At 60.1% G+C, this 25,726-nt stretch overlaps 3 protein-coding genes across 3 annotated transcripts in view; all 3 read left to right on the top strand.

Moving 5' to 3' along the window:
• Nucleotides 1–9,751, top strand: part of LOC106630729 (E3 ubiquitin-protein ligase HUWE1) — a 57,805-nt gene extending 48,054 nt beyond the window's left edge. The window contains 5 exon segments of the mRNA XM_074531033.1: nucleotides 732–837; nucleotides 5,118–5,235; nucleotides 5,308–5,489; nucleotides 7,542–7,732; nucleotides 9,584–9,751. Of these exon segments, the coding sequence (XP_074387134.1) occupies nucleotides 732–837; nucleotides 5,118–5,235; nucleotides 5,308–5,489; nucleotides 7,542–7,732; nucleotides 9,584–9,686 (700 nt within the window). The 3' untranslated portion in view covers nucleotides 9,687–9,751.
• A 625-nt stretch (nucleotides 9,752–10,376) lies between these two features.
• On the top strand, nucleotides 10,377–22,831 carry LOC113460817 (guanine nucleotide-binding protein-like 3-like protein). Its single transcript, XM_074531264.1, has 15 exons — nucleotides 10,377–10,499; nucleotides 10,577–10,614; nucleotides 10,720–10,821; nucleotides 11,664–11,744; nucleotides 12,002–12,085; nucleotides 12,174–12,300; nucleotides 13,166–13,269; nucleotides 13,908–14,052; nucleotides 15,722–15,809; nucleotides 17,582–17,759; nucleotides 20,677–20,819; nucleotides 22,081–22,211; nucleotides 22,310–22,398; nucleotides 22,480–22,651; nucleotides 22,740–22,831. Exons 1-15 carry the CDS (start codon nucleotides 10,487–10,489, stop codon nucleotides 22,790–22,792), a joined length of 1,548 nt encoding a protein of 515 aa, XP_074387365.1. The 5' UTR covers nucleotides 10,377–10,486; the 3' UTR covers nucleotides 22,793–22,831.
• Nucleotides 22,832–23,790: 959 nt separating this feature from the next.
• LOC102067766 (non-structural maintenance of chromosomes element 3 homolog) lies at nucleotides 23,791–25,723 on the top strand. Its single transcript, XM_005497859.4, has 10 exons — nucleotides 23,791–24,029; nucleotides 24,128–24,211; nucleotides 24,299–24,362; nucleotides 24,451–24,530; nucleotides 24,616–24,710; nucleotides 24,789–24,868; nucleotides 24,951–24,993; nucleotides 25,065–25,127; nucleotides 25,382–25,496; nucleotides 25,596–25,723. Exons 1-10 carry the CDS (start codon nucleotides 23,988–23,990, stop codon nucleotides 25,665–25,667), a joined length of 738 nt encoding a protein of 245 aa, XP_005497916.1. The 5' UTR covers nucleotides 23,791–23,987; the 3' UTR covers nucleotides 25,668–25,723.
• Nucleotides 25,724–25,726: the final 3 nt, after the last annotated feature.

Below are 25,726 nucleotides of genomic sequence, written 5' to 3' on the forward strand. Positions count from 1 at the left end.
GGGGTGTGGGGCTGCATTTGGGGGGTGTGGGGCTGCATTTGGGGGGTGCTGGATCCCCTGGGAGAGCGTTTGAGCCATTTGTGGGGTGCTGGACCCCGTTAGAGGGGTCTGTGGGACTGTGTTTTTGGGGTTCTACACCCCTGGCACAGTCTGACCCTGTTTTGGGGGCTCCCCAGGAGGGTCTAACCCCATTTTTGGGGCTCCCCAGCAGGGTCTGACCCTGTTTTGGGGCTCCCCAGCAGGGTCTGACCCTGTTTTTGGGGCTCCCCAGCAGGGTCTGACCCCATTTTTGGGGCTCCCCAGCAGGGTCTGACCCCGTTTTTGGGGCTCCCCAGCAGGGTCTGACCCTGTTTTGGGGCTCCCCACGGTTTCTGAGCCCATTTTTGGGGGCCCCCCAGCAGGGTCTGACCCCATTTTTGGGGCTCCCCAGCAGGGTCTGACCCCGTTTTTGGGGCTCCCCAGCAGGGTCTGATCCAGATTTGGGGCTCCCCAGCGGGGTCTGACCCCAATTTTGGGGCTCCCCAGCAGGGTCTGGCCCTGTTTTGGGGCTCCCCACGGTTTCTGACCCTGTTTTGGGGCTCCCCGGCGGGGTCTGACCCCGTTTTTGGGGCTCCCCAGCAGGGTCTGACCCCATTTTTGGGGCTCCCCACGGTTTCTGAGCCCATTTTTGGGGCTCCCCACGGTTTCTGAGCCCGTTTTTGGGGCGCTGCCCCCCGTTTTTGGCCCCCCAGGTACACGGACATGGAGAGCGAGGACTATCACTTCTACCAGGGCCTCGTGTACCTGCTGGAGAACGACGTCTCCACGCTGGGCTACGACCTCACCTTCAGCACCGAGGTGGGGACCCCCAAAACCGGCACAAAACCGGCACTGGGACCCCCAAAACCGGCACCGGGACCCCCAAAACCGGCACCAAACCGGCACCGGGACCCCTGGGACCCCCAAAACCAGCACCGGGACCCCCAAAACTGGCACTGAGACCCCCCCAAAACTGGCACTGGGACCACCAAAACTGGCACTGGGACCCCCAAAACCAGCACTGGGACCCCCAAAACCGGCACTGGGACCCCCAAAACTGGCACTGGGACCCCCAGAACCAGCACCGGGACACCCAAAACTGGCACCGGGAGCCCTGGGACCCCCACAACCGGCACTGAGACCCCCAAAACCAGCACTGAGACCCCTGGGACCCCCAAAACCGGCACGGGGACCCCCAAAACCGGCACCGGGACCCCTGGGACCCCCAAAACCGGCACTGAGACCCCCAAAACCGGCACTGGGACCCCCAAAACTGGCACTGGGACCCCAAAACCGGCACTGAGACCCCCAAAACTGCCACTGAGACCCCTGGGACCCCCAAGACCGTCACTGAGACCCCCAAAACTGGCACTGGGACCCCCAAAACCGGCACTGGGACCCCCAAAACCGGCACCGGGACCCCTGGGACCCCCAAAACCGGCACTGGGACCCCCAAAACCAGAACCCGGACCTCTGGGACCCCCAAAACCAGCATTGGGACCCTCTCGGGACCCCCCCAAAAGTACCAAAGGCAGAGGGATCCCCAAGAGCACAGGGACACCCCCATGACCCCCAAAAGCACCAGGACCCCCATGAAGGCATAAGGACACCCCAAAACGAGCATTGGGATCCCCAAAACCAGCACTGAGACCCCCAAAACCAGCATTGGGACCCCCTCGGGACCCCCCAAAAGTACCAAAGACAGAGGGACCCCCAAGAGCACTTGGACACGCCCAGGAACCCCTGAGAGCACTTGGACACCCCCATGACCCCCCAAAAGTACCAGGACCCCCCCAAAGGCACAGGGACCCCCCCCCCAAAACCAGCACTGGGGGTCCCAAAACTGGCACTGAGACCCACTTGGGATCCCCCAAAAGTACCGAAGACAGAGGGACCCCCAAGAGCACTTGGACACCCCCATGACCCCCCCAAAAGTACCAGGACCCCCCCCAAAGGCACAAGGACCCCCAAAACCAGCACTGGGACCCCCAAAACCAGCACTGAGACCCCTGGGACCCCCAAAACCAGCACTGGGACCCCCAAAACTGGCACTGGGACCCCCAAAACCAGCAGCAGGACCTTCTCGGGACCCCCCAAAAGTACCGAAGGCAGAGGGACCCCCAAGAGCACTTGGACACGCCCATGACCCCCCAAAAGTACCAGGACCCCCCCAAAGGCACAGGGACCCCCCCAAAACCAGCACTGGGGGTCCTCAGCCGCCCCTGGAGGGTCCCGTGTGCCACGGAGGGGCCCCTCCCCTCCCGGGGGGTCCCCTTGGTTTGGGGGTGTCCCTGGGGGGTCCCCTTGGTTTGGGGGTGTCCCTGGGGGGTCCCCTCACACCCTCCCATGCTGGGGACCTGCTCTGTGACCTGGTGGCACCTCAGGGTCAGGAGTTCGGGGTGTGTGAGGGCCAGGGGTGTCCCCCCATGTCCCCACACCCCGGTGGCCCCCCCAGGTGCAGGAATTTGGGGGATTTGAGGTTCAGGGTTTGTCCCCCCCATATCCCCACTCCCTGCTGACCCCCCTGTGCTCCTCTGGTGAACAAATTTGGGGTGTTTGAGGTTCCCCAGGTGTGGAAATTTGGGGTGTTTGAGGTTCCCTAAGTGCAGGAATTCGGGGTTTTTGAGGTTCCTCGGGTGTGGAAATTTGGGGTGTTGGAGGCTCAGGGATGTCCCCCCCATGTCCCCACTCCCTGCTGACCCCCCTGTGCTCCTCTGGTGAACAAATTTGGGGTGTTTGAGGTTCCCCAAATGCAGGAATTCAGGGTGTTTGAGGCTCAGGAATGTCCCCCTCATGTCCCCACACCCTGATGGCCCCCAGTGCCCTCCCAGGTGCCGGAATTTGGGGTGTTTGAGGTTCCTCAGAAATGTCCCCCCCCATATCTCCACACCCTGCTGACCCCCCCGTGCCCCCCTGGTACACAAATTTGGGGTGTTTGAGGTTCCCCAGATGTGGAAATTTTGGGTGTTTAATGCTCAGGGATGTCCCACACCCCGGTGACCCCCTCAGGTGCAGGAATTTGGGGTTTTTGAGGTTCCCCAGGTGTGGAAATTTGGGGTGTTTGAGGTTCAGAAATGTCCCCCCATGTCCCCACACCCTGCTGACCCCCCCGTGCCCCCCTAGTACACAAATTCGGGGTGTTTGAGGTTCCCCAGGTGCAGGAATTTGGGGTTTTTGAGGTTCCCCAGATGTGGAAATTTTGGGTATTTAATGCTCAGGGATGTCCCCATACCCTGGTGACCCCCCAGGTGCAGGAATTTGGGGTGTTTGAGGTTCCCCAGGTGTGGAAATTTTGGTGTTTGAGGTTCAGAAATGTCCCCCTCATGTCCCCACACCCTGCTGACCCCCCCCGTGCCTCCCCAGGTTCAGGAATTTGGGGTGTGTGAGGTTCCCCAGATGTTGAAATTTTGGGTGTTTAATGCTCAGGGATGTCCCCACACCCTGCTAACCCCCCTGTGCCCCCCTGGTACACAAATTTGGGGTGTTTGAGGTTCCCCAAGTGCAGGAATTTGAAGTATTTGAGGTTCAGGGATGTCCCCCCCAAGTCCTCACACCCTGCTGACCCCCAGTGCCCTCCCAGGTGCAGGAATTTGGGGTGTTTGAGGTTTAAGGATGTCCCCACAACCTGGTGCCCCCTCGTGCCCCCCTGGTACACAAATTTGGAGTTTTTGAGGTTCCCCAGGTGTGGAAATTTGGGGTGTTTGAGGCTCAGGAATGTCCCCCCATGTCCCCACACCCTGCTCACCCCCTTGTCACCCCCCAGGTGCAGGAATTTGGGGTGTTTGAGGTTCCTCAGGTGCAGGAATTTGGGGTTTTTGAGGTTCCTCAGGTGTGGAAATTTGGGGTGTTTGAGGTTTAAGGATGTCCCCACAACCTGGTGCCCCCTCGTGCCCCCCTGGTACACAAATTTGGGGGGTTTGAGGTTCCCCAAGTGCAGGAATTTGGGGTTTTTGAGGTTCCCCAGATGTTGAAATTTGGGGTATTTGAGGTTCAGGGATGTCCCCCCCATGTCCCCACACCCTGCTGACCCCCAGTGCCCTCCCAGGTGCAGGAATTTGGGGTGTTTGAGGTTCCCCAGGTGCAGGAATTTGGGGTTTTTGAGGTTCCTCAGGTGCAGAAATTTGGGGTGTTTGAGGTTCCCCAGATGTGGAAATTTTGGGTGTTTGAGGCTCAGGAATGTCCCCACACCCTGCTGACCCCCCATGCCCCCCTGGTACCCAAATTTGGGGTTTTTGAGGTTCCTCAGGTGCAAGAATTCAGGGTTTTTGAGGTTCCCCAGGTGTGGAAATATGGGGTGTTTGAGGTTTAAGGATGTCCCCACACCCTGGTGCCCCTTCGTGCCCCCCTGGTACACAAATTCGGGGTGTTTGAGGTTCAGAAATTTCCCCCTCATATCCCCACACCCTGCTGACCCCCCCGTGCCCCCCAGGTGCAGGAATTTGGGGTTTTTGAGGTTCAGAAATGTCCCCCCATATCCCCACACCCTGCTGACCCCCTTGTCACCCCCCAGGTGCAGGAATTTGGGGTGTTTGAGGCTCAGGAATGTCCCCCCATGTCCCCACTCCCTGCTGACCCCCCCATGCCCCCCTGGTACACAAATTTGGGGTGTTTGAGGTTCCCCAGGTGTACAAATTTGGGGTTTTTGAGGTTCCTCGGGTGTGGAAATTTGGGGTGTTGGAGGCTCAGGGATGTCCCCACACCCTGCTAACCCCCCTGTGCTCCTCTGGTGAACAAATTCGGGGTGTTTGAGGTTCCCCAGATGTGGAAATTTTGGGTATTTAATGCTCAGGGATGTCCCCATACCCTGGTGACCCCCTCAGGTGCAGGAATTTGGGGTTTTTGTGGTTCCCCAGGTGTGGAAATTTGGGGTGTTTGACGTTTAAGGATGTCCCCACACCCTGGTGCCCCTTCGTGCCCCCCCAGGTGCAGGAATTTGGGGTTTTTGAGGTTCCTCAGGTGCAGGAATTTGGGGTTTTTGAGGTTCCCCAAATGCAGGAATTCGGGGTTTTTGAGGTTCCCCAGGTGCAGGAATTTGGGGTGAGGTTCAGAGATGTCCCCCCATATCCCCACACCCTGCTGACCCCCCCGGTGCCCCCCAGGTTCAGGAGTTCGGGGTGTGCGAGGTGCGGGACCTGAAGCCCAACGGGGCCAACGTGCTGGTGACGGAGGAGAACAAGAAGGAGTACGTGCACCTCGTGTGCCAGATGCGCATGACCGGTGAGCATCGGGGCCCGGGGGGAGGCTTTGGGGGGCTCCCAGGACCCTCCTGACCCCCCCAAATTCCCGCAGGAGCCATCAGGAAGCAGCTGGCGGCGTTCCTGGAAGGTTTCTACGAGATCATCCCCAAGCGCCTCATCTCCATCTTCACGGAGCAGGAGCTGGAGCTGCTCATCTCGGGGCTGCCCACCATCGACATCGACGACCTCAAGGCCAACACCGAGTACCACAAGTACCAGGGCAACTCCATCCAGGTGAGGCTGGGGTCCTGGGGGCATTTCAGGGGGGTTTCAGGAGGTTTGGGGAGGATTTCAGGGGGTGCTGAGGGGATGTGGGGGGGTTCTGGGAGGGTTCTGGGTACCAGGGCAACTCCATCCAGGTGGGGCAGGGTCCTGGGGGGGTCCTGGGGGCGTTTCAGGGGGTTCAGGGGGGGTTTCAGGAGGTTTGGGGGGGATTTCAGGGGGTCCTGGGGTGATCTCAGGGGTTGCTGGGGAGGTTTCAGGGGGTCCTGGGGGTGTTTCAGGGGGGTTTCAGGAGGTTTGGGGAGGATTTCAGGGGGTTCTGGGGGGATTTCAGGAGGTTTGAGGAGGATTTCAGGGGGTTCTGGGGGATTTCAGGCGGTTCTTGGGTGTTTCAGGGGGGTTTCAGGGGGGTTTGGGGAGGATTTCAGGGGGTTCTGGGAGGGTTCTGGGTACCAGGGCAACTCCATCCAGGTGGGGCTGGGGTCCTGGGGGCATTTCAGGGGGGTTTGGGGAGGATTTCAGGGGGTTCTGGGGGGATTTCAGGGGGTTCTGGGGAGGTTTCAGGGGGTTCTGGGAGGGTTCTGGGTACCAGTGCAACTCCATCCAGGTGGGGCTGGGGTCCTGGGGGGGTCCTGGGGGCATTTCAGGGGGTTCAGGGGGGTTTCAGGAGGTTTGGGGGGGATTTCAGGGGGTTCTGGGAGGGTTCTGGGTACCAGGGCAGCTCCATCCAGGTGGGGCAGGGTCCTGGGGGCATTTCCGGAGGATTTCAGGGGGTCCTGGGGGGGTCCTGGGGGGGTCCTGGGGCTATCTCAGGGGGTTTGGGGAGGATTTCAGGAGGTTTGGGGAGGATTTCAGGGGGTTCAGGGGGTGATCTCAGGGGTTGCTGGGGAGGTTTCAGGGGGTCCTGGGGGTGTTTCAGGGGGGTTTCAGGGGGTTTGGGGAGGTTTCAGGGGGTTCTGGGAGGGTTCTGGGTACCAGGGCAACTCCATCCAGGTGGGGCTGGGGTCCTGGGGGGTCCTGGGGGTGTTTCAGGGGGTTCAGGGGGGTTTCAGGAGGTTTGAGGAGGATTTCAGGGGGTTCTGGGGGATTTCAGGGGTTGCTGGGGAGGTTTCAGGGGGTCCTGGGGGGATTTCAGGGGTTGCTGGGGAGGTTTCAGGGGGTCCTGGGGGTGTTTCAGGGGGGTTTCAGGGGGTTTGGGGAGGTTTCAGGGGGTTCTGGGAGGGTTCTGGGTACCAGGGCAACTCCATCCTGGTGGGGCTGGGTCCTGAGGGGGTCCTGGGGGCATTTCAGGGGGTTTCAAGAGGTTTGGGCAGGATTTCAGGGGGTTCTGGGGGTGTTTCAGGGGGTTCAGGGGATTTTCAGGAGGTTTGGGGAGGATTTCAGGGGCTCCTGGGGTGATCTCAGGGGGTGCTGGAGAGGTTTCAGGGGGTTCTGGATACCAGGGCAACTCCATCCTGGTGGGGCTGGGGTCCTGGGGGGGTCCTGGGGGCATTTCAGGGGGGGTTTCAGGAGGTTTGGGGAGGATTTCAGGGGGTTCTGGGGGGATCTCAGGGGGTTCTGGGGGGGGTTCTGGGAGGGTTCTGGGTACCAGGGCAACTCCATCCTGGTGGGGCTGGGTCCTGGGGGGGTCCTGGGGCTATCTCATGGGGTTTGGGGAGGATTTCAGGGGGTTCTGGGGTGATCTCAGGGGGTTCTGGGGGATTTCTAGGAGGGTTCTGGGTACCAGGGCAACTCCATCCAGGTGGGGCTGGCACTTGGAGGGGTCCTGCAGGAATTTCAGGGTGTTCCAGGTAGATTTCAGGGGGTTCTGGGGCAATTTCAGGGGGTTCTGGGTACCAGGGGAACTCCATCCAGGTGGGGCTGGAACCTGGAAGGGCGATCCTGGGGGGATTTTGGGGCAAATTCAGGGGGTTCTGGGGGGATTCTGTGTTGATTTTGGGGGGTTCTGGATACCAGGGCAACTCCATCCGGGTGAGGCTGGCACCGGGGGGGATCATGGGGGGTTCTGTGGGGTTCCGGGGGGTCCCAGTGTGTGACTGTCCCTGTCCCTGTCCCCGTGCCCAGATCCAGTGGTTCTGGCGTGCCCTGCGCTCCTTCGACCAGGCCGACCGCGCCAAGTTCCTGCAGTTCGTGACGGGCACGTCCAAGGTGCCCCTGCAGGGATTTGCCGCCCTCGAGGGCATGAACGGCATCCAGAAGTTCCAGATCCACCGCGACGACCGCTCCACCGACCGGCTGCCCTCGGCGCACACCTGGTGAGGGACATGGGGACATGGGGGGGACACGGGGACATGTGGGGGACATGGGGACACCGACTGGCTGCCCTCGGCACACACCTGGTGAGGGACACGGGGACATGGGGGGGACACGGGGACATGTGAGGGACATGGGGACATGGGGACATCAACCGGCTGCCCTCGGCGCACACCTGGTGAGGGACACGGGGACATGGGGGTGACACAGGGACATGGGGACACTGGGGGGGACACGGGGACATGGGGGGGACATGTGAGGGACATGGGGACATCGACCGGCTGCCCTCGGAGCACACCTGGTGAGGGACACGGGGACACTGGGGGAGACACGGGGACATGGGGGGGACATGTGAGGGACATGGGGACACCGACTGGCTGCCCTCGGCATACACCTGGTGAGGGACGGGGGGGGACATGGGGGGGGGGCATGGGGACACTGAGCACTGCCCTTGGCACACACCTGGTGAGGGGACATGGGGACACTGGGGGGACATGGGGGGGGCATGGGGACACTGACCAGCTGCTCTCAGCACACACCTGGTGAGAGACACGGGGACGTGGGGACACTGGGGGGGGCATATGGGGGGCATGGGGACACTGAGCACTGCCCTCAGCACACACCTGGTGAGGGACATGGGGGGGACATGGGGACACTGAGCACTGCCCTTGGCACACACCTGATGAGGGACATGGGGACACTGGGGGGGACACGGGGACATTGGGACACTGGGCTGGTCATGGGGATACGGTGGGGACACTGAGCACTGCCCTCGGCACACACCTGGTGAGGGACATGGGGACACTGGGGGGGACATGGGGGACATGGGGACACTGAGCACTGCCCTCGGCACACACCTGGTGAGGGACATTGGGGACATGGGGGGGACACAGAGGGGAACTCAGGGACATGGAGGGGACAGAGAGACACGGGGACACCGACCGGCTGCCCTTGGCACACACCTGGTGAGGGACATGGGGACACTGCGGGGGCATGGGGACACTGGGGGGGGGCATGGGGACACCAACCATCTGCCCTCAGCACACACCTGGTGAGGGACATGGGGACACTGGGGGGTCATGGGGACACTGGGGGGGACATGGGGACACTGAGGGGACATGGGGGGACATGGGGACACCGACTGGCTGCCCTTGCCACACACCTGCTGAGGGACACAGGGGGGGCACAAGAAGGGACATGGGGACACAGGGGGATCATGGGGACACCCCTCAGTGTCAGGTGGCGACACTGAGCCCTGCCCTTGGCCCCACACCTGGTGAGGGACATGAGGACACAGGGACAAGGACAGGAGGTGACACGGAGCACTGTGCTGTCCCTCCAGCACACACCTGGCAAGGGGACATGGGGACACTGGGGGGGACATGGGGGGTGACAACCTGGTAAACACCTGGTGAGGGGACATGGGGACACAGGGACGAGAGGACATGAGGGGACGCTGAGCACGTAATGCCAGCACACACCTGGAACGGGGACACAGGAGGGGACACAGGAATGGGGACACAGGAGGGGACACTGAGCACCTTCCCTGACAAACACCTGGTGAGGGACACGGGGGGACATCAGGGGACGCTCGGACCACCACCTTCTGCCCACACCTGGGATGAGAGGCCATGGAAGGGTGGCAGGGGACACCAGGAGGAGGACATGGAGATGGGGGGGACAAGGGACACACAGCTGAGGTGGCACTGGGGTGACCCTGGAACCGTGACACACCCAAGGTGGGACAGTGACACCAGCTCGGAGTGGGGGGACAGGAACATGGAGGGGCAGCGGGGTGTGGCCGGGGTGGCGCCGCGGGAGGTGACAATGCCACCTCCTGGGTGTGTCCCCAGCTTCAACCAGCTGGACCTGCCGGCCTACGAGAGCTACGAGAAGCTGCGGCACATGCTGCTGCTGGCCATCCAGGAGTGCTCCGAGGGCTTCGGCCTGGCCTAGGGGGGCCGCGCCGGCCTCCCCGCAGGGGCTCTATAAATATATATATATTTTTTGGTTCCATTGGCTTTTTTTGGTTTGTTTTGGTTTTTTTTTTCGGGGTTTATTATTTTTCTTTTTTTTTTTTTTTTTCTCCAGTCCCGGTTTGGGGGGGGGGCGGTTTTTTGCTCTGTTGGAGGGTTGGGGGTTCCCTCCTTACCCCCCCCCTTCACCCCCTCCCCCCTGTGTGGGGGGTTGGGGGGGGGGCGGGGATGGTGAAAGGGGGAGCCCCCAGAAATTATAAATAAGAAGTTCAGCCCCCTCCCCCCACCCCAAAACTGAGAGAAAAAAGTTAAAAAAAAAAAAAAAAGGAATAAAAAAGTGCACTCTTGGTAAGGGCAGTCCCGGTCGTTCTTGGGGGGAGGGGTGGGCGTGGCGGCCGTCTTGGGTGTGGCGGGTGGAGGCTGGCGGCCATTTTGGGTGTGGCGGTGGCGGGGCCGCCATGTTGGATGTGGCACTAAAGGCGGGTTTGCCGCTGTCCGCCATCTTGAGCGCGGCTGTGTCGCTGTGGCCGCCATGCGGAGCGTGGCGCGTTGGCCACATTGAGGGGAGGGTCGGGAGACGCCATATTGGGTGTGGCATGGGGGGGTGTGGCTGTACCAGATGGGGGCCGCCATCTTGGGTACGGTATTGCCGTGGGGGGGCGCCATGTTGAATGGTGCAGTTGGCCGCCATCTTGGCGTGGCGATGAAGCCTTTTCGCTGCGCCGGAAGTGACGCCATTTCTTAGCGCCAAGGAACCCCGGCGGCGTGGGAGCCGCAGCCATGACCCGGTCCCGTGAGTGCGGGGAGGCACCGGGAGGGCTCGGGGGGCTCTGGGGACCCTCCCCGCACTCACCGCGCCCCTCCCTGCAGGACGACAGGTGGAGAAGTCCCGCAAGAAGCGCGTCCAGGTGAGCCCGGGCCGGGCGGGTTTGGGGTGCAGCCCTTGTGACCCCCCCTGTGTGTGACGCCCCCTCTCTCGGGGTGTCCCCGTGTCACCCCCGCGTTGTCCCCAGGCCCTGCGAGCCCGAGTCGGGATCAAGAAGGACCCGGGGGTGCCGCAGCTCGGGCGCTTCGCCGCCTTCGCGGAGCAACAGAGCAAGACCCGGCAGAGACGGGTGAAGAACCCGGGGGGCGTTTTTGGGGGTGACCCCACGGGGGGAGTTCGGGGTTGTCCCCCAGATTCACGGGGTGTTTTGGGGTGTCCCTGCCAAATCTGAGCACAGGAGGATTTTGGGGCGTTCCTCCCATCGTGAACCCGCTGGGGAATTTTGGGGTCTCCCCTCGAGTACAAACCTGGGGGGGCTGTGTGGGGTCACCCCTCCAGTCTGACCCCAGTGAGGGTTTGGGGTCTGACCCTGAGGGAGTTTGGTGTCTGACCTGGGGGATTTGGGGTCTGACCCCAGAGAGGATTTGGGGTTGGAAATGGGGGAGTTTGGGGTCTGACCTCGGGGGGATTTGGGGTCTGACCCTGGGGGATTTGAGATTTGACCTGAGGGGATTTGGGGTCTGACCCTGAGGGGATTTGGGGTTGGAAATGGGGGAGTTTGGGGTCTGACCTGGGGGATTTGGGGTCTGACCCCAGAGGGGTTTGGGGTTGGAAATGGGGGAGTTTGGGGTCTGACCCCTAAAGGGGTTTGGGGTCTGACCTCGGGGGATTTGGGGTTTGACCTGGGGAGTTTGGGGTCTGACCCCAGTGGGGATTTGGGGTCTGACCTCGGGGGGATTTGAGATTTGACCTGAGGGGATTTGGGGTCTGACCCAGGGGGAGTTTTGGGGTCTGACTTGGGGGGTTTGGGGTTTGACCCCAAGGAGGGGTTTGGGGTCTGACCTGGGGGAATTTACGGTCAGATCTGGGGAGGTTTGGGGTCTGACCCAAAGGGGTTTGGGGTCTGACTCAGGGCAGATTTGGGGTCTGACCCGAGTGGGAATTTGGGGTCTGACCCCTCCTGTCCCACAGCCACTGAGGGGGCAGCAGCGCTCACACCTGGCCGTGCACCTGGCGGATGCTCTGCAGCGACAGCAGCGCTTCCAGAGCCAGGTGGGGCTGGGGACCCCCGGGGGGGGCTCCCTAAAGATTGGGGGGCTCCTAAGAATGGGGGGCTCCCTAAAGAGTGGGGGGGCTTCCCAAAGAGAGTGTTCTCCTGAGAGTGAGGGGCTCCCCCTGGAAGGAAGGGTGGGGGGCTCTTCTCCAGGACAAGGGGCTCCCCACACAGGGGGGCTCCCCCCAGAATTCGGGGGGCTCCCCAGGTGTGCCCCCCCATCCTGGGGGGGTCCCCCTAACACAGGTGCCCCCAGGAGAAGGAAGAGGAGGATGAGGAGCCCCCCCAGCCCCCCCAGGACGAGGCATCACTGCGCCATTTTGGCCGGGAGCTGCGCAAGGTCAGTGCCGTGGGGTAAGGGCTGGGGTGAGGGGGATTTTTTTGGGGGGGGGGGGTCTTTTCCCCCATCTGAACCCCGATTTTGACAGGTGCTGACGGCCTCTGACGTGGTGCTGGAGGTGCTGGACGCCCGGGACCCCCAGGGCTGCCGCAGCCCCCGGCTCGAGGGCGCCCTGCGGGCCCAGCAGCGCCTCGTGCTCGTCCTCAACAAGATCGGTGAGGGGGGGATTGTGATTGTGATTGCGATCTGGGGGGGTCCCAGCGCGGATCTGGGGGGTCCCCCTGTGTTGGAGATTTTTTCAGAAATGGCTTGGAAGGCAGCTGTGAAGACCAAATTCTCACAGCCTGTTTCTGTAAACAGCAGAAGTTCTCAGGTTGTTTTTAATTACAAGTAAAAGTGACAAACCTTGAGAACCTTGCATACCGGAGTTCTCAGGCAGCTTTCTCATAACAAGTAGATATTCTATCTTTGGCTGTTTTGGGGAAGCAAAAATAATTTTGAGAACCCAAATCTTGATATTGGAAACATAAGGAGGAGTTGGTGTGTTATCTGTGGCCTGTTGTGAGCTCGGGTTTGCAATATGCATGAACTTAATTAACACGGTTATAAAAAGGGATTAAATGAGTGAATAAACAGAGTCAGAAAATCAACAAAGGTGGTCGCTCCCTCACTTCGACACCCCTGTGTGTCCCCCTCCCTGTCGAAGGAAGGAGAGCAGGACATCAATTGATCATCACAGGCCCAATTTTATTGATCAGCACGGCGGGTTAAATACAGTTCGTAATGAACTTCATGCATATTGCAAAAGTTGAGCTCAGGATTGGTTAGTTACATATCAGCAGTTACACCTACTTTTACATTCCTATGGTCCTACTTTTGATACTTTCTACATGTTCTTAGGAGATACTCAGGACTAATCTCTACTCCCTCTCCTCATGTTGCAGCAAGGCCACTGATTGCTAATTGCTGACATCTCCTTTCAGCTTGCTGACTGCTGATTTCTCAGCTTAACCAGCGGCAATATGTCAGCATGGCCTTTCTCAGCTAACCAACTATTAATAAATCCCTCCCCACACACAGACCTGGTGCCGAGGGACGTGGTGGCCGCGTGGCTGAAGCACCTGAGGAACGAATTCCCCACCGTGGCCTTCAAGGCGTGCACGCAGCAGCAGAGCCAGAACCTGGTGGGTGCCGGGGCTCTGTGGGAGGTGGGGGGGCTCAGGGCAGGGGATCCCCCTGTCGCAGACATTTTTTTCATAGAAATCCTTTCTTTGGGATTTGTCCATCTTCTGGGAAGCAGAGCCCCAGAAGAAGAATGTAAACAATTGTTATCAGCTGCTGTGAAATGCAGCAGGTGCCCCTGGGATTGGCTCATCTTCCTTGTGTACCATTAAAGGCCAATTGCAGGAGCAGCTCAGGGACAGATTCCCTGCACACAGAACTTTGTTATTCATTCTTTCTATTCTATTTTTAGCATAGCCGCTCTCTGCAACTTCTCTTCTTTTTCTTTTTAGTGTAGTTATAATGTATAATAATATATATATATATATATATATATATATATATATATATATAAAAAATAATAATATATAATATATAATATATTATATATATAATATATATATCATATATACATATATATTATATATATAATATATATAATAATAATATATATATAATAATAATAATATATAATTTATTTGTTATATCAATAAATCAAGCCTTCTGATCAAGAAACAAGATTCTCATCCTCCTCTCACCACAGTGACCGTGTAAAGGCACTGTAATACCCCCCTGACCCCCCCACCCTGTGCCCCCACAGAAGCAGAGCCGGCTGCCGGCGGACTCAGCCCCCAAGGATGTTCTGGCTGGGGGCGCCTGCGTGGGGGCCGAGAACCTCCTGCACCTCCTGAGGAACTACGGGCGCTGCGGGGAGGGCAGGGGCTCCATCACCGTGGGGGTCGTGGGTCAGTCAGGGGCTGGGGGTGCAGTGGGGGGCTGTGAAAGGGAGGGCTGGGCTGTAAAAGGGGGGCTGGGGGTTGAGGGGGGGGCTGTGAAAGGGAGGGTTGGAGTGTGAGAGAAGGTTTGGGGTTGGGGGGCTGTGGGAGGAGTGGGGGGCTATGAAATGGAGGGCTGGGCTGTAAAAGGGGGTCTGGGGGTTGAGGGGGGGCTGTGAAATGGAGGGCTGGGGTGTAAAAGGGGGTCTGGGGTTTGAGGGGGGCTGTGAAAGGGAGGGTTGGAGTGTGAGGGAAGGTTTGGGGGGCTAGGGGTTGAGGGGGGCTGAGAAATGGAGGGTTTGGGGGGGCTGTGAGAGGATTGGGGGGCAGAGGGAACATGGGGGACTGTGAAAGGTTTGGGGGTTGAGGGGGGCTGTGAAAGGGAGGATTGGAGTGTGAGAGAAGGTTTGGGGTTGGGGGGCTGTGGGAGGAGTGGGGGGCTGTGAAATGGAGGGCTGGGGTGTGAGGGGGGATTTGGGGGGCTGGGGGTTGAGGGGGGCTGTGAAATGGAGGGCTGGGCTGTAAAAGGGGGTCTGGGGGTTGAGGGGGGGCCATGAAATGGAGTATTGGGGTGTGAGGGGGGTTGTGGATTTGAGTGGGGGCTGTGAAAGGGAGGGCTGGGCTGTAAAAAAGGGTCTGGGGGTTGAGGGGGGGCTGTGAAAGGGAGGGTTGGGGTGTGAGGGGGGATTTGGGGGGCTGGGGGTTGAGGGGGGCTATGAAATGGAGGATTGGGGTGTGATGGGGGGTTTGGGGGGTTGAGAGGGGGGCTATGAAATGGAGGGTTGGAGTGTGAGAGAAGATTTGGGGTTGGGGGGCTGTGGGAGGAGTGGGGGGCTGTGAAAGGAAGGGCTGGGGGTTGAGGGGGGCTGTGAAATGGAGGATTGGGGTGTGAGGGGGGTTGTGGATTTGAGTGGGGGCTGTGAAAGGGAGGGCTGGGCTGTAAAAGGGGGTCTGGGGGTTGAGGGGGGGGCTGTGAAAGGGAGGGCTGGGGTGTGAGGGGGGGTTTGGGGGGCTGGGGGTTGAGGGGGGCTGTGAAATGGAGGGTGTGGGTGGGCTGTGGGAGGAGTGGGGGGCTGTGAAATGGAGGATTGGGGTGTGAGGGGATTTGTGGGGTTTGTGGGATGAATGAAAGGCTGTGAAAGGGAGGTCAGGGTGTAAGGGAGGGTTTGGGGGGCTGGGGGTTGAGGGGGGCCATGAAATGGAGGGTTGGGGTGTGAGGGGGGATTTGGATTTTGGGGGTCTGGGGTTTGAGGGGGACTGAGAAATGGAGGGCTGGGGTGTGAGGGGGGATTTGGGTTTTGGGGGTCTGGGGGTTGAGGAGGGTGTGAAAGGGAGGGTTGGGTGTGAGGGGGGAATTGGGGGTTGAGGGGGGCTGTGAAATCGAGGGTTGGGGTGTGAGGGGGGGTTTGGGGGTGCTGTGGGAGGAATAGGGGGCAGGGGGAACATGGGGGGCTGTGAAATAGCGGGGTGTAATGAGTGAGTGGGGCTGGGGGCTTTGGGGGGCTGGGGGGATTTTGGGGGGCTGGGTTTGAGTGCACTGTGAAATAACTGAGTGGGGGCTTTGGGGGGACAGTTGGGGGGCTGGGGTTGAATGGGGGCTGCGTTTTGGGGTCCTCCCCGACTCTCAGCCCTTCCCCAGGGTACCCCAACGTGGGCAAGAGCAGCCTCATCAACAGCCTCAAGCGCAGCCGCGCCTGCGGGGTGGGCGCCACGCCCGGGGTCACCAGGTGAGCCCACCTGGCGGGGCGGGGCCACCTGTGCAGGGTGGGGGGGCTGTGGGTGGAGCCTGGGGGGACCCTGCCCAGGTGTGGGTGTGGCACACAGACCCCACCCAGGTGTGGGTGGGGCACAGACCCTGCTCAGGTGTGGGTGTGGCACAGATCCCACCCAGGTGTGGCACAGACCTCACATAGGTGTGGTGGGCGTGGCACACAGACCCCACCCAGGTATGGTGGGTGTAGCACAGACTGCCCAGGTGTGGTAGATGTGAACAGACCCTGCCCAGGTGCAGTGGGTAGGGCACAGACTGCCCAGGTGTGGTGGGTGTGGCATACAGACCCCACCCAGGTGTGGGTGTGGCACACAGACCCCACTCAGGTATGGTGGGTGTAGCACAGACTGCCCAGGTGTGGTGGGTGTGGCACACAGACCCCACCCAGGTGTGGTGGGTGTGGCACTCAGACCCCACCCAGGTGTGCAGTGGGCATGGCACAGACCCTGCCCAAGTATGGATGGGTGTGGCACAGACTGCCCAGGTGCGGTGGGCGTGGCACACAGACCCACCCAGGTGTGGTGGGCATGACACAGACCCCACCCAGGTGTGTGTGGCAGACTGCCCAGGTGTGGTGGGTGTGGCACAGACCCCACCCAAGTGTGGTGGGTGTGGCACAGACCCCACCCAGGTGTGGGTGTGGCATGGAGCGCCCTGCCCAGGTGTGGGTGTGCACAGATCCCACCTAGGTGTGTGGTAGATGTGGCACAGACCTTGCCCAGGTGTGGTGGGTGTGGCACTCAGACCCCACCCAGGTGTGTGTGTGGCACACAGACCCCACCCAGATGTGCAGTAGGTGTGGCACAGACCCTGCCCAGGTGCAGTGTGTATGGCACAGACTGCCCAGGTGTGGTGGGTGTGGCACAGACCCCACCTACATGTGGTGGGTGTGGCACTCAGACCCCACCCAGGTGTGGTGGGTGTGGCACAGACCCCACCCAGGTGTGCAGTGGGCATTGCACAGACCCTGCCCAAGTATGGATGGGTGTGGCACAGACTGCCCAGGTGCGGTGGGCATGGCACAGACCCCACCCAGGTGTGGTGGGCGTGGCACACAGACCCCACCCAGGTATGGTGGGCGTGGCACACAGACCCCACCCAGGTGTGGTGGGTGTGGCACACAGACCCCCCCCACAGGTGTGGTGGGTGTGGCACGGACCCCACCCAGGTGTGGTGGGCGTGGCACACAGACCCCCCCCAGGTGTGGTGGGCGTGGCACGGACCCCACCCAGGTGTGGTGGGTGTGGCACGGACCCCACCCAGGTATGGTGGGCGTGGCACACAGACCCCCCCAGGTGTGGTGGGTGTGGCACGGACCCCACCCAGGTGTGGTGGGTGTGGCACAGACTGCTCAGGTGTGGTGGGCCTGGCACACAGATCCACCCAGGTGTGGTGGGTGTGGCATACAGACCCCACCCAGGTGTGGTGGGTGTGGCACACAGACCCCACCCAGGTGTGGTGGGCATGGCACACATACCCCACCAAGGTGTGGTGGGCGTGGCACGGACCCCACCCAGCTGTGTGTGTGGTACAGACTGCTCAGGTGTGGTGGGTGTGGCACACAGACCCACCCAGGTGTGGTGGACGTGGTACATAGACCTCACCCAGGTGTGGGCATGGCACACAGACCCACCCAGGTGTGGTGGGTGTGGCACACAGACCCCACCCAGGTGTGGTGGGTGTGGCACCCAGGTGCACAGTGGTTGTGTCTCTCGGCCCCGCCCCCAGGTGCCTGCAGGCCGTGCAGCTGGACGGGCACATCCGGCTCCTGGACTGCCCGGGGGTGGTGCTGGACTCGGGGGACCCCCCGGCCGCCGCCCCCCTGAGGGGGGCCCTGGCCCCCCAGCGCCTGCGGGACCCCCTGAGCCCGGCCTGCGCCATCCTGCAGCGCTGCCCCCCCCAGCAGGTATTGGGGACCCCCCTGGGGGGGTGGGGGGGGTGTGGGGGGGGGCCCCATCCCCATGGCAATGCCCTGAATTTGGGGGGGACCCCGTTTTTGCAGCTGAATCAGCAGATTTAGCACTCAGCTCTTTGGGGGATTCAGTGCCCCCCAAAATTGGGATTAGAGCTCAACATTGGGGGTGCCCACGCTGTGCCCCTACCCAGGGGGAGGGGAGGTTATTTCAGGGGGACCCCACCCCATTTTGGCCATTTCCAGCCCATTTTGGCCTCTAAGGGTGGCACAGTGTGCCAGTCCCAGCTGTGCCCACCCCCCAAACCCCTCTGTGTCCCCCCTACAGCTGAGCCAGCTCCAATTCCATGGGGTTTTGTCCCAATTTTTGTCCCAGCTGCAGTGACCCCCTGCAGTTTCCCAGTTTGGGGGGACCCCATTTTTCCAGCTCATCCCTCTGGGGGATTCAGTGACCCCAGAATTTGGATTATGGAGGGGCTCAACACTGTGAAGGAGGGGAGGTTATTTCAGGGGGACCCCCCACCCCATTTTGGCCCCTGAGGGTGGCACAGGGTGCCAGTGCCCACTGTGCCCACCCCCCCAAACCCCTGTTTGTGCCCCCCCCAGCTGAGCCAGCTCTATGGGGTGCCCCCCTGGGGGGACCCCATTTTTCCAGCTCATCCCTCTGGTGGATTCAGTGACCCCCAAAATTTGGATTAAGGAGGGGCTCAACACTGGGGAGGAGGGGAGGTTATTTCAGAGGGACCCCACCCCACTTTGGCCATTTTCGGCCCCTGAGGGTGGCACAGGGTGCCAGTGCCCGCTGTGCCCACCCCCCCAAACCCCTGTTTGTGCCCCCCCCAGCTGAGCCAGCTCTATGGGGTGCCCCCCTGCAGTGACCCCCTGGGGGGACCCCATTTTTCCAGCTCATCCCTCTGGGGGATTCAGTGACCCCAAAATTTGGATTATAGAGGGGCTCAACACTGTGGAGGAGGGGAGGTTATTTCAGGGGGACCCCACCCCACTTTGGGCATTTTCAGCCCATTTTGGCCCCTAAGGGTGGCACAGGGTGCCAGTGCCCGCTGTGCCCACCCCCCAAACCCCTCTGTGTCCCCCCCACAGCTGAGCCAGCTCCAATTCCATGGGGTTTTGTCCCAGTTTTTGTCCCAGCTGCAGTGACCCCCTGCAGTTTCTGTCTCACCTGGCCCGGTGGCAAGGCAAAGGTCCCAGTTTGGGGGGACCCCATTTTTCCAGCTCAGCCCTTTGAGGGATTCAGTGACCCCCAAAATTTGGATTAAGGAGGGGCTCAACACTGGGGCGGAGTGAAGGTTATTTCAGAGGGACCCCCCACCCCATTTTGGCCATTTTCGGCCTCTGAGGGTGGCACAGGGTGCCAGTCCCAGCTGTGCCCACCCCCCAAACTCCTCTGTCTCCCCCCCACAGCTGAGCCAGCTCCAATTCCATGGGGTTTTGTCCCAATTTTTGTCCCAGCTGCAGTGACCCCATGCAGTTTCTGTCCCACCTGGCCCGGTGGCAAGGCAAAGGTCCCAGTTTGGGGGGACCCCATTTTTCCAGCTCAGCCCTTTGAGGGATTCAGTGACCCCCAAAATTTGGATTAAGGAGGGGCTCAACACTGGGGAGGTTATTTCAGAGGGACCCCCCACCCCATTTTGGGCATTTCCAGCCCATTTCGGCTCCCAAGGGTGGCACAGGGTGCCAGTGCCCGCTGTGCCCACCCCCCCAAACCCCTGTTTGTGCCCCCCCAGCTGAGCCAGCTCTATGGGGGACCCCATTTTTCCAGCTCATTCCTTTGAGGGATTCAGTGACCCCAAAATAGGAATTAAGGGGACACTCAACACTGTGGAGGAGGGGAGGTTCTTTCAGGGGGACCCCACCCCATTTTGGCCATTTTCGGCCCCTGAGGGTAGCACAGGGTGCCAGTGCCCGCTGTGCCCACCCCCCCAAACCCCTGTTTGTGCCCCCCCCCAGCTGAGCCAGCTCTATGGGGTGCCCCTCTGCAGTGACCCCATTTTTCCAGCTCATCCCTCTGGGGGATTCAGTGACCCCCAAAATTTGGATTAAGGGGAGACTCAACACTGGGGAGGAGGGGAGGTTATTTCAGAGGGACCCCCCACCCCATTTCGGCCCCTGAGGGTGGCACAGGGTGCCAGCGCCCGCTGTGCCCACCCCCCCCCAAACCCCTGTCTGTGCCCCCCCAGCTGAGCCAGCTCTATGGGGTGCCCCCCTGGGGGGACCCCATTTTTCCAGGTCATTCCTTTGAGGGATTCAGTGACCCCCAAAATTTGGATTATGGAGGGGCTCAACACTGGGGAGGAGGGGAGGTTATTTCAGGGGGACCCCCCACCCCATTTTGGCTCCCGTGGGTGGCACAGGGTGCCAGTGCCCGCTGTGCCCACTCCCCCAAACCCCTGTTTGTGACCCCCCAGCTGAGCCAGCTCTGTGGGGTGCTCCCCTGCAGTGACTCCCTGGGGGGACCCCATTTTTCCAACTCATTCCTTTAAGGGATTCAGTGACCCCCAAAATTTGGATTATGGAGGGGCTCAACACTGTGGAGGAGGGGAGGTTATTTCAGGGGGACCCCCCACCCCATTTTGGCTCCCGAGGCTGGCACAGGGTGCCAGTGCCCGCTGTGCCCACCCCCCCAAACCTCTGTTTGTGCCCCCCCCCAGCTGAGCCAGCTCTATGGGGTGCCCCCCTGCAGTGACCCCCTGGGGGGACCCCATTTTTCCAGCTCATCCCTCTGGGGGATTCAGTGTCCCCCAAAATTTGGATTATGGAGGGGCTCAACACTGTGGAGGAGGGGAGGTTATTTCAGAGGGACCCCCCACCCCATTTTGGCCCCTGAGGGTGGCACAGGGTGCCAGTGCCCGCTGTGCCCACCCCCCCAAACCCCTGTTTGTGCCCCCCCCAGCTGAGCCAGCTCTATGGGGTGCCCCCCTGCAGTGACCCCCTGCAGTTCCTGGCACACCTGGCACGGCGGCAGGGCCGGCTCCGCCCGGGGGGGCTCCCGGATGCCAACGCTGCTGCCACGGCCCTGCTGCGCGACTGGACCAGGTCTGGGGGGCACAGGGAACTTCTGGGGGGGGGGGGGTCCCCACACCCTGACCCCTTTCTGGGGGGCTGGGAGGGGTTTCTTCACTCTGACTCCCTTTTTTCGGGGGCTTGGGAGGGGTCTCCCCACACCCTGAACCTGTTTCTGAGGGGCTGAGAGGGGTTTCCACACCCTGAGCCCCTTTTTGGGGGAACTGGGAGGGGTTTCCACACCCTGAGCCCCCTTTTTTGGGGTGGGTTGAGGGGTCTTCCCACACCCTGAACCTGTTTCTGAGGGGCTGAGGGGGGTTTCCACACCCTGAGCCCCTTTTTGGGGGGACTGGGAGGGATTTCTTCACACCGACCCCCTTTTAGGGTGGGTGGAAGGGTCTTCTCATGCCCACACCCCTTTTTTGGGGGAGTTGGAAGTGGGTTTCCCACTCTGACCCCCTTTTTTGGGGGGACTTGGAGGGGTCTCACCACACCCTGAACCTGTTCCGGAGGGGTTTCCACATCCTGATCCCTTTTTTTGGGGTGGGTGGAGGGGTCTTCCACCCCCTCACCCCTTTTTGGAGGATCTAGGGGTGGGTTTCCCACTCTAACCCCCTTTTTTGGGGGAGTTGGAGGGGTCTTCCCACACCCAGAGCCCCTTTCTGTGGGGTTGGGAGGGGTTTCTTCATTCTGACTCTCTTTTTTGGGGGAATTGGAGGGGTCTCCCCACACCCTGAACCTGTTTCTGAGGGGTTGGGAGGGATTCCCACACCCTGATCCCCTTTTTTTGGGTGGGTGGAGGGGTCTTCCCACACCCTCACCCCATTTTGGAGGAGCTTGGGAGAGCTTTCCACATCCTGATCCCTTTTTTTGGGTGGGTGGAGGGGTTTCCACACCCTGACCCCATTTTGGGTACAGGAGGGGTCTTTCCACACAGCCTAACCCCATTTCATGGGGGGCTACAAGGTCTCCCTATGCCCTGACTCCCCTTTTTTAGGGACAAGAGGGGTCTTTCCACACTTTCTGAGCCTTTTGTTGTGAACCAAAGAGTGTTTTTCAGACCCTGGGACCCCTTTCTGGGGGGCTGTGGGGTCTCCCACACATCTTGACTCCCCTTTTTCAGGTTTCAGAGCTGTTTTTTCATACCCTGTGAATCCCTTTTTGGTGACTGGAGGCATCTTTCAACCCCGTTCCCTCATTTGGGAGGGGCTGCAGGGTCCTCCCATACCCTGAGCTCTATTTTTGGGGACAGGAGGGGGTCTCCCCACACCCTGACCCCCCTTTTTTTTCACAGTGGCAAGATCACCTACTACACCCACCCCCCCAAATCTCAGGGGGTGCAGCTCGAGGCCCAAATCCTGCCAGCACTGGGGCCAGCACTGGACCTGGAAGCTCTGGAACGGGGCGATGCCGAGGCCCTGGCAGGTGAGAAACACCTGAACCCCCCATCCCATCCCCCTTGGGGATCCCCCAAAACTCACCTGGGATCCCCCAAAACTCACCTGGACCCCCCCCCCCCACAGCTGTCCCAGTGACGGTGACAGGGCTCGAGCTGTCCCCAGAGGAGGAAGGGGAAGGAGAGGCCATGGAGGACGACAGCGGCGACCTGGAGGTGGGAAGGGATTTGCTGAGATTGGGGGGGATTTTTGGGGGGGTTTTTTTGGGTTAATATTTGTCCCCCCCCCACACACAGCTTGGCACGATGACAGTGGAGCTGAAGCCCCGGGTGAAGTCGGGGGGCTCTGGGGGGGAGCCGGTGCCCCGAGCCCCCAGCCTGGAGGAGGTGGCTGCGCTCCCCCCTCTATTCCAGGGGCAGGGGCTGCAGGCAGCTGGAAAAAGGAGGAAAAAACTGCAAAAAAGAGCACGTAAGTGAAGACACCCCATCTTCCTGACCCCCCTCCCAAACCTCCCTGACCACCTCCCTTCAAATTCCTGATCACTCCCATCCCACAGAGAAAATCGCCACGAAGCTGTCGGAGACCTTGGAGGCGGCCATGCAGTTTTGAGGCACCTACAAATTAAATAAAAATATTGTATTTAATTGAGAGGTGGTTAAAAAATGCTCTGTTTTAGAAATAGAAGATCTAGAGGAACAGGGGTGCTGTAGGTGTGGTTTGAGGGGTCTCTTGAGTAGGAGGTTGAAATGTGGAGGTTTTTGGGGGGGTGAGTGGGGTTGTAGAACTCCCCTATGATAGAGGGTACCCAGTTTTTACAGATTTAATGCTTAGCCACTTAAAGAACCTCAAAATTGGGGTCAAGAGGAGTGCTCAGCATTGCGGCTGCACCCCATTATTGAGAGCACCTCCACAGCCTCTTTAATCCCTATGGCACCCAATGCCCCATTCTGACACTATATGAGCCCCCCAACCCTCCAGAGCACCCCAAAAACCACTTTGGACACCCCAAACAATTCCTGAGGTCCCACACTTCCCCAAAACCCCCTTGTTCACCCCCAAAAGACAGAGGGTGGCTCCCCGAGCCATAAGCCTTACCCCTCACAGCACTCTCAGCTGTACAGGTGAGTTTGAGCACCTCACATAAAGGTTTCTCTGGGATTTTGGGGTGCCCCCAATATCCCATTACTGGGCTGGGGGTGGATACGGGCACCAAGTTCCCTTCAGCCCCCGTCGCCATTTTGCCACCTCTTCCTCCACCTGGCAGCACGTTACAGGTGGTGGTGGCAGCACAGGTGCTTCCAATAACGGCTGTTAAGGCCAAGGGAGGGTACAAATGCACCACTGCGAGTCATTTTTGGGTGTTCTGTGTTTTCTACACCGCTTTGCCGCCATTTCCCCGCCGTGAGGGGAGTGGGGGGGCGCGAGACTTCCCGCCTTTTTCGCCACCTGAGGGGAGGGGGGAGGTGGAGCGCGAGACTCGCCTGGCGGACGCCAGGGGGCGGGGCGACCTCCGCCTCGCGACCAATCGCGACGCTGCGATGGGATGATGGGCGGGGCGAGAGGGGGATGGACCAATGGGAAGCCGGCTGGCTCTGAGGGGGTCGGCGGGTTTGGGCGGGGCCGGCGCAGTCGCGGTCGGAGCGCGGTCGGGGATGGTTCATGGCCGGGCCGGGTCGTTGGCCGGGCCTTGAGGGAATTTCTGCGGCCTTGCTGAGGGTAGGACGCGGTAGGCGGCCTTAGAGGCTCTCCCGTCGCGGTTTTAGCCGTCCCGGTGCTTGTTTTCCTCTCAGAACTGCTGTGCGAAATGTCGCAGCGGAAGCGCAGCAAAGGGCTCGGCGCCTCTCAGGTGAGTGGCTGCTTCCCTCACACCCATTCTCCCTTCATTTAGTCTCCCTTCTCGGTTTTGGTCCCTTCCCTATCATCAAATCGCCTCGTTTCTCCTAGTTTTCCACTCAGATGACCGATGGGGAGGATGATTCCATCCCCACCCAGGTGAAGCGGCAATCCCAGGACCAGGTGAACCAGAAGGTGGATTGAGGTTGATTCCCTCTGTACCCACTCCCGGATTTCTGTATCTACGTTTTTTTGATATCAGCCCTGCTCATTCCCTCACAGGTGAGCGAGCTGGTGCAGTTCCTACTTGTGAAAGACCAGAAGAAAATTCCTATTAAAAGGGCAGGTACGTTTAGGGGAATCCCTTTCCTCGGTGTTTAAAACTTTTCTGGGTGCTCCAGGCTCTCTCAGCATTCCTTGCCTGTTTTTTGCAGACATACTGAAGAATATAATCCGAGAATACAAAAATGCCTACTCAGAAATCGTCAAAAGAGCTGACAGGACCTTGCAGGAGGTGGGGAAAGCACAGTTTTTGAGGGAAAACACTTTGTGGATTAATTAGTTTACTAATAAATTAATTAACTCTTTGTCTCCCTCAGGTATTCGGGCTGCAACTGGTGGAGATGGACACCAAACGTCACATTTATATTCTTATTAATAATTTGCCTCATGCTGAGGGCCAGCACCCGTACAGGTGAGAGGGGGACCTGGGTGACTTGAACCCCCTCAGGGTGTCCCCCCAACACGGGTGACACCCCAGTGCCACCCACAGGGCCAAGGAGAAGGAGAAGAATGGGCTCCTCCTTGTCATCCTCAGCTTCATCTTCATGAAGGGCAACTCAGTCAAAGACAGTGAGTTTTACCCCAAATCCCCCTCATTTTACCCCACTTTCCCTTTGCGTTTTGCTGACTGACACCCCAGTTTTTTTTCCAGGTGCTTTGTGGGAATTCCTGCATTTGCTCCGTGTGTACCCAGGGTAGGATTTGGGGACACACAGGGACAGGGGTGGGGGACAGTGCCACCCCTCACTTATCCCCCAATCCTCAGGAAGGAGCACAGCGTCTTTGGGGACGTCAAGAAGCTGGTGACAGAGGAGTTTGTGAGGCAGAAGTGAGTTGGGGAGGGGAAAAAGGAGAATTTTGGGGGGGATTTTTGGGGTTTCATCCATCCCGGTGTGCCCAGAGCAGCCTCAGCTCCAGCTTGGCCGGGCTGTTTATACCACACCGCAGAGCAAAACCTGCAAATCCCCCACACCCCCCGTGCCTTAAAGGGTCCCTCATGGGGTCAGGGGAGAGCTGGACACCCCCTTTGTGCACCCCAAAACCTGCTGGGGAGGGGTCCTCACCCAACCCAACCTTTTTCAGGTACCTGGAGATCACCCCCACCCCCCTGACAGACCCCCCAGAATTCAAATTCCAGTGGGGACCACGGGCAGAAAAGGAAACCTCCAAGAAGGACGTGCTGAACTTTGTGGCCAAGGTGAGTCTGTGGGGTTTTTTTTTTGGGGGGGGGGGCATCTCTGAGTTTTGGGGGGGGGCTCAATTTGATGCCCCCTCCCCTTATTTTTCCTCCATTTAGATGCAAGGCAAAGACCCCACATTTTGGGCGAGCCAGTTCAGCGAGGCTGAGGCCAGCCAAGCCAACACCTGAACCCCCCTAAAAAAAATAAAATCAGCCCCCTAAAAAATAAAATTAGCCCCCCAAAATGT

This window comes from Zonotrichia albicollis, chromosome 34, assembly GCF_047830755.1.
Source record: "Zonotrichia albicollis isolate bZonAlb1 chromosome 34, bZonAlb1.hap1, whole genome shotgun sequence".
Taxonomy (NCBI): domain Eukaryota; kingdom Metazoa; phylum Chordata; class Aves; order Passeriformes; family Passerellidae; genus Zonotrichia; species Zonotrichia albicollis.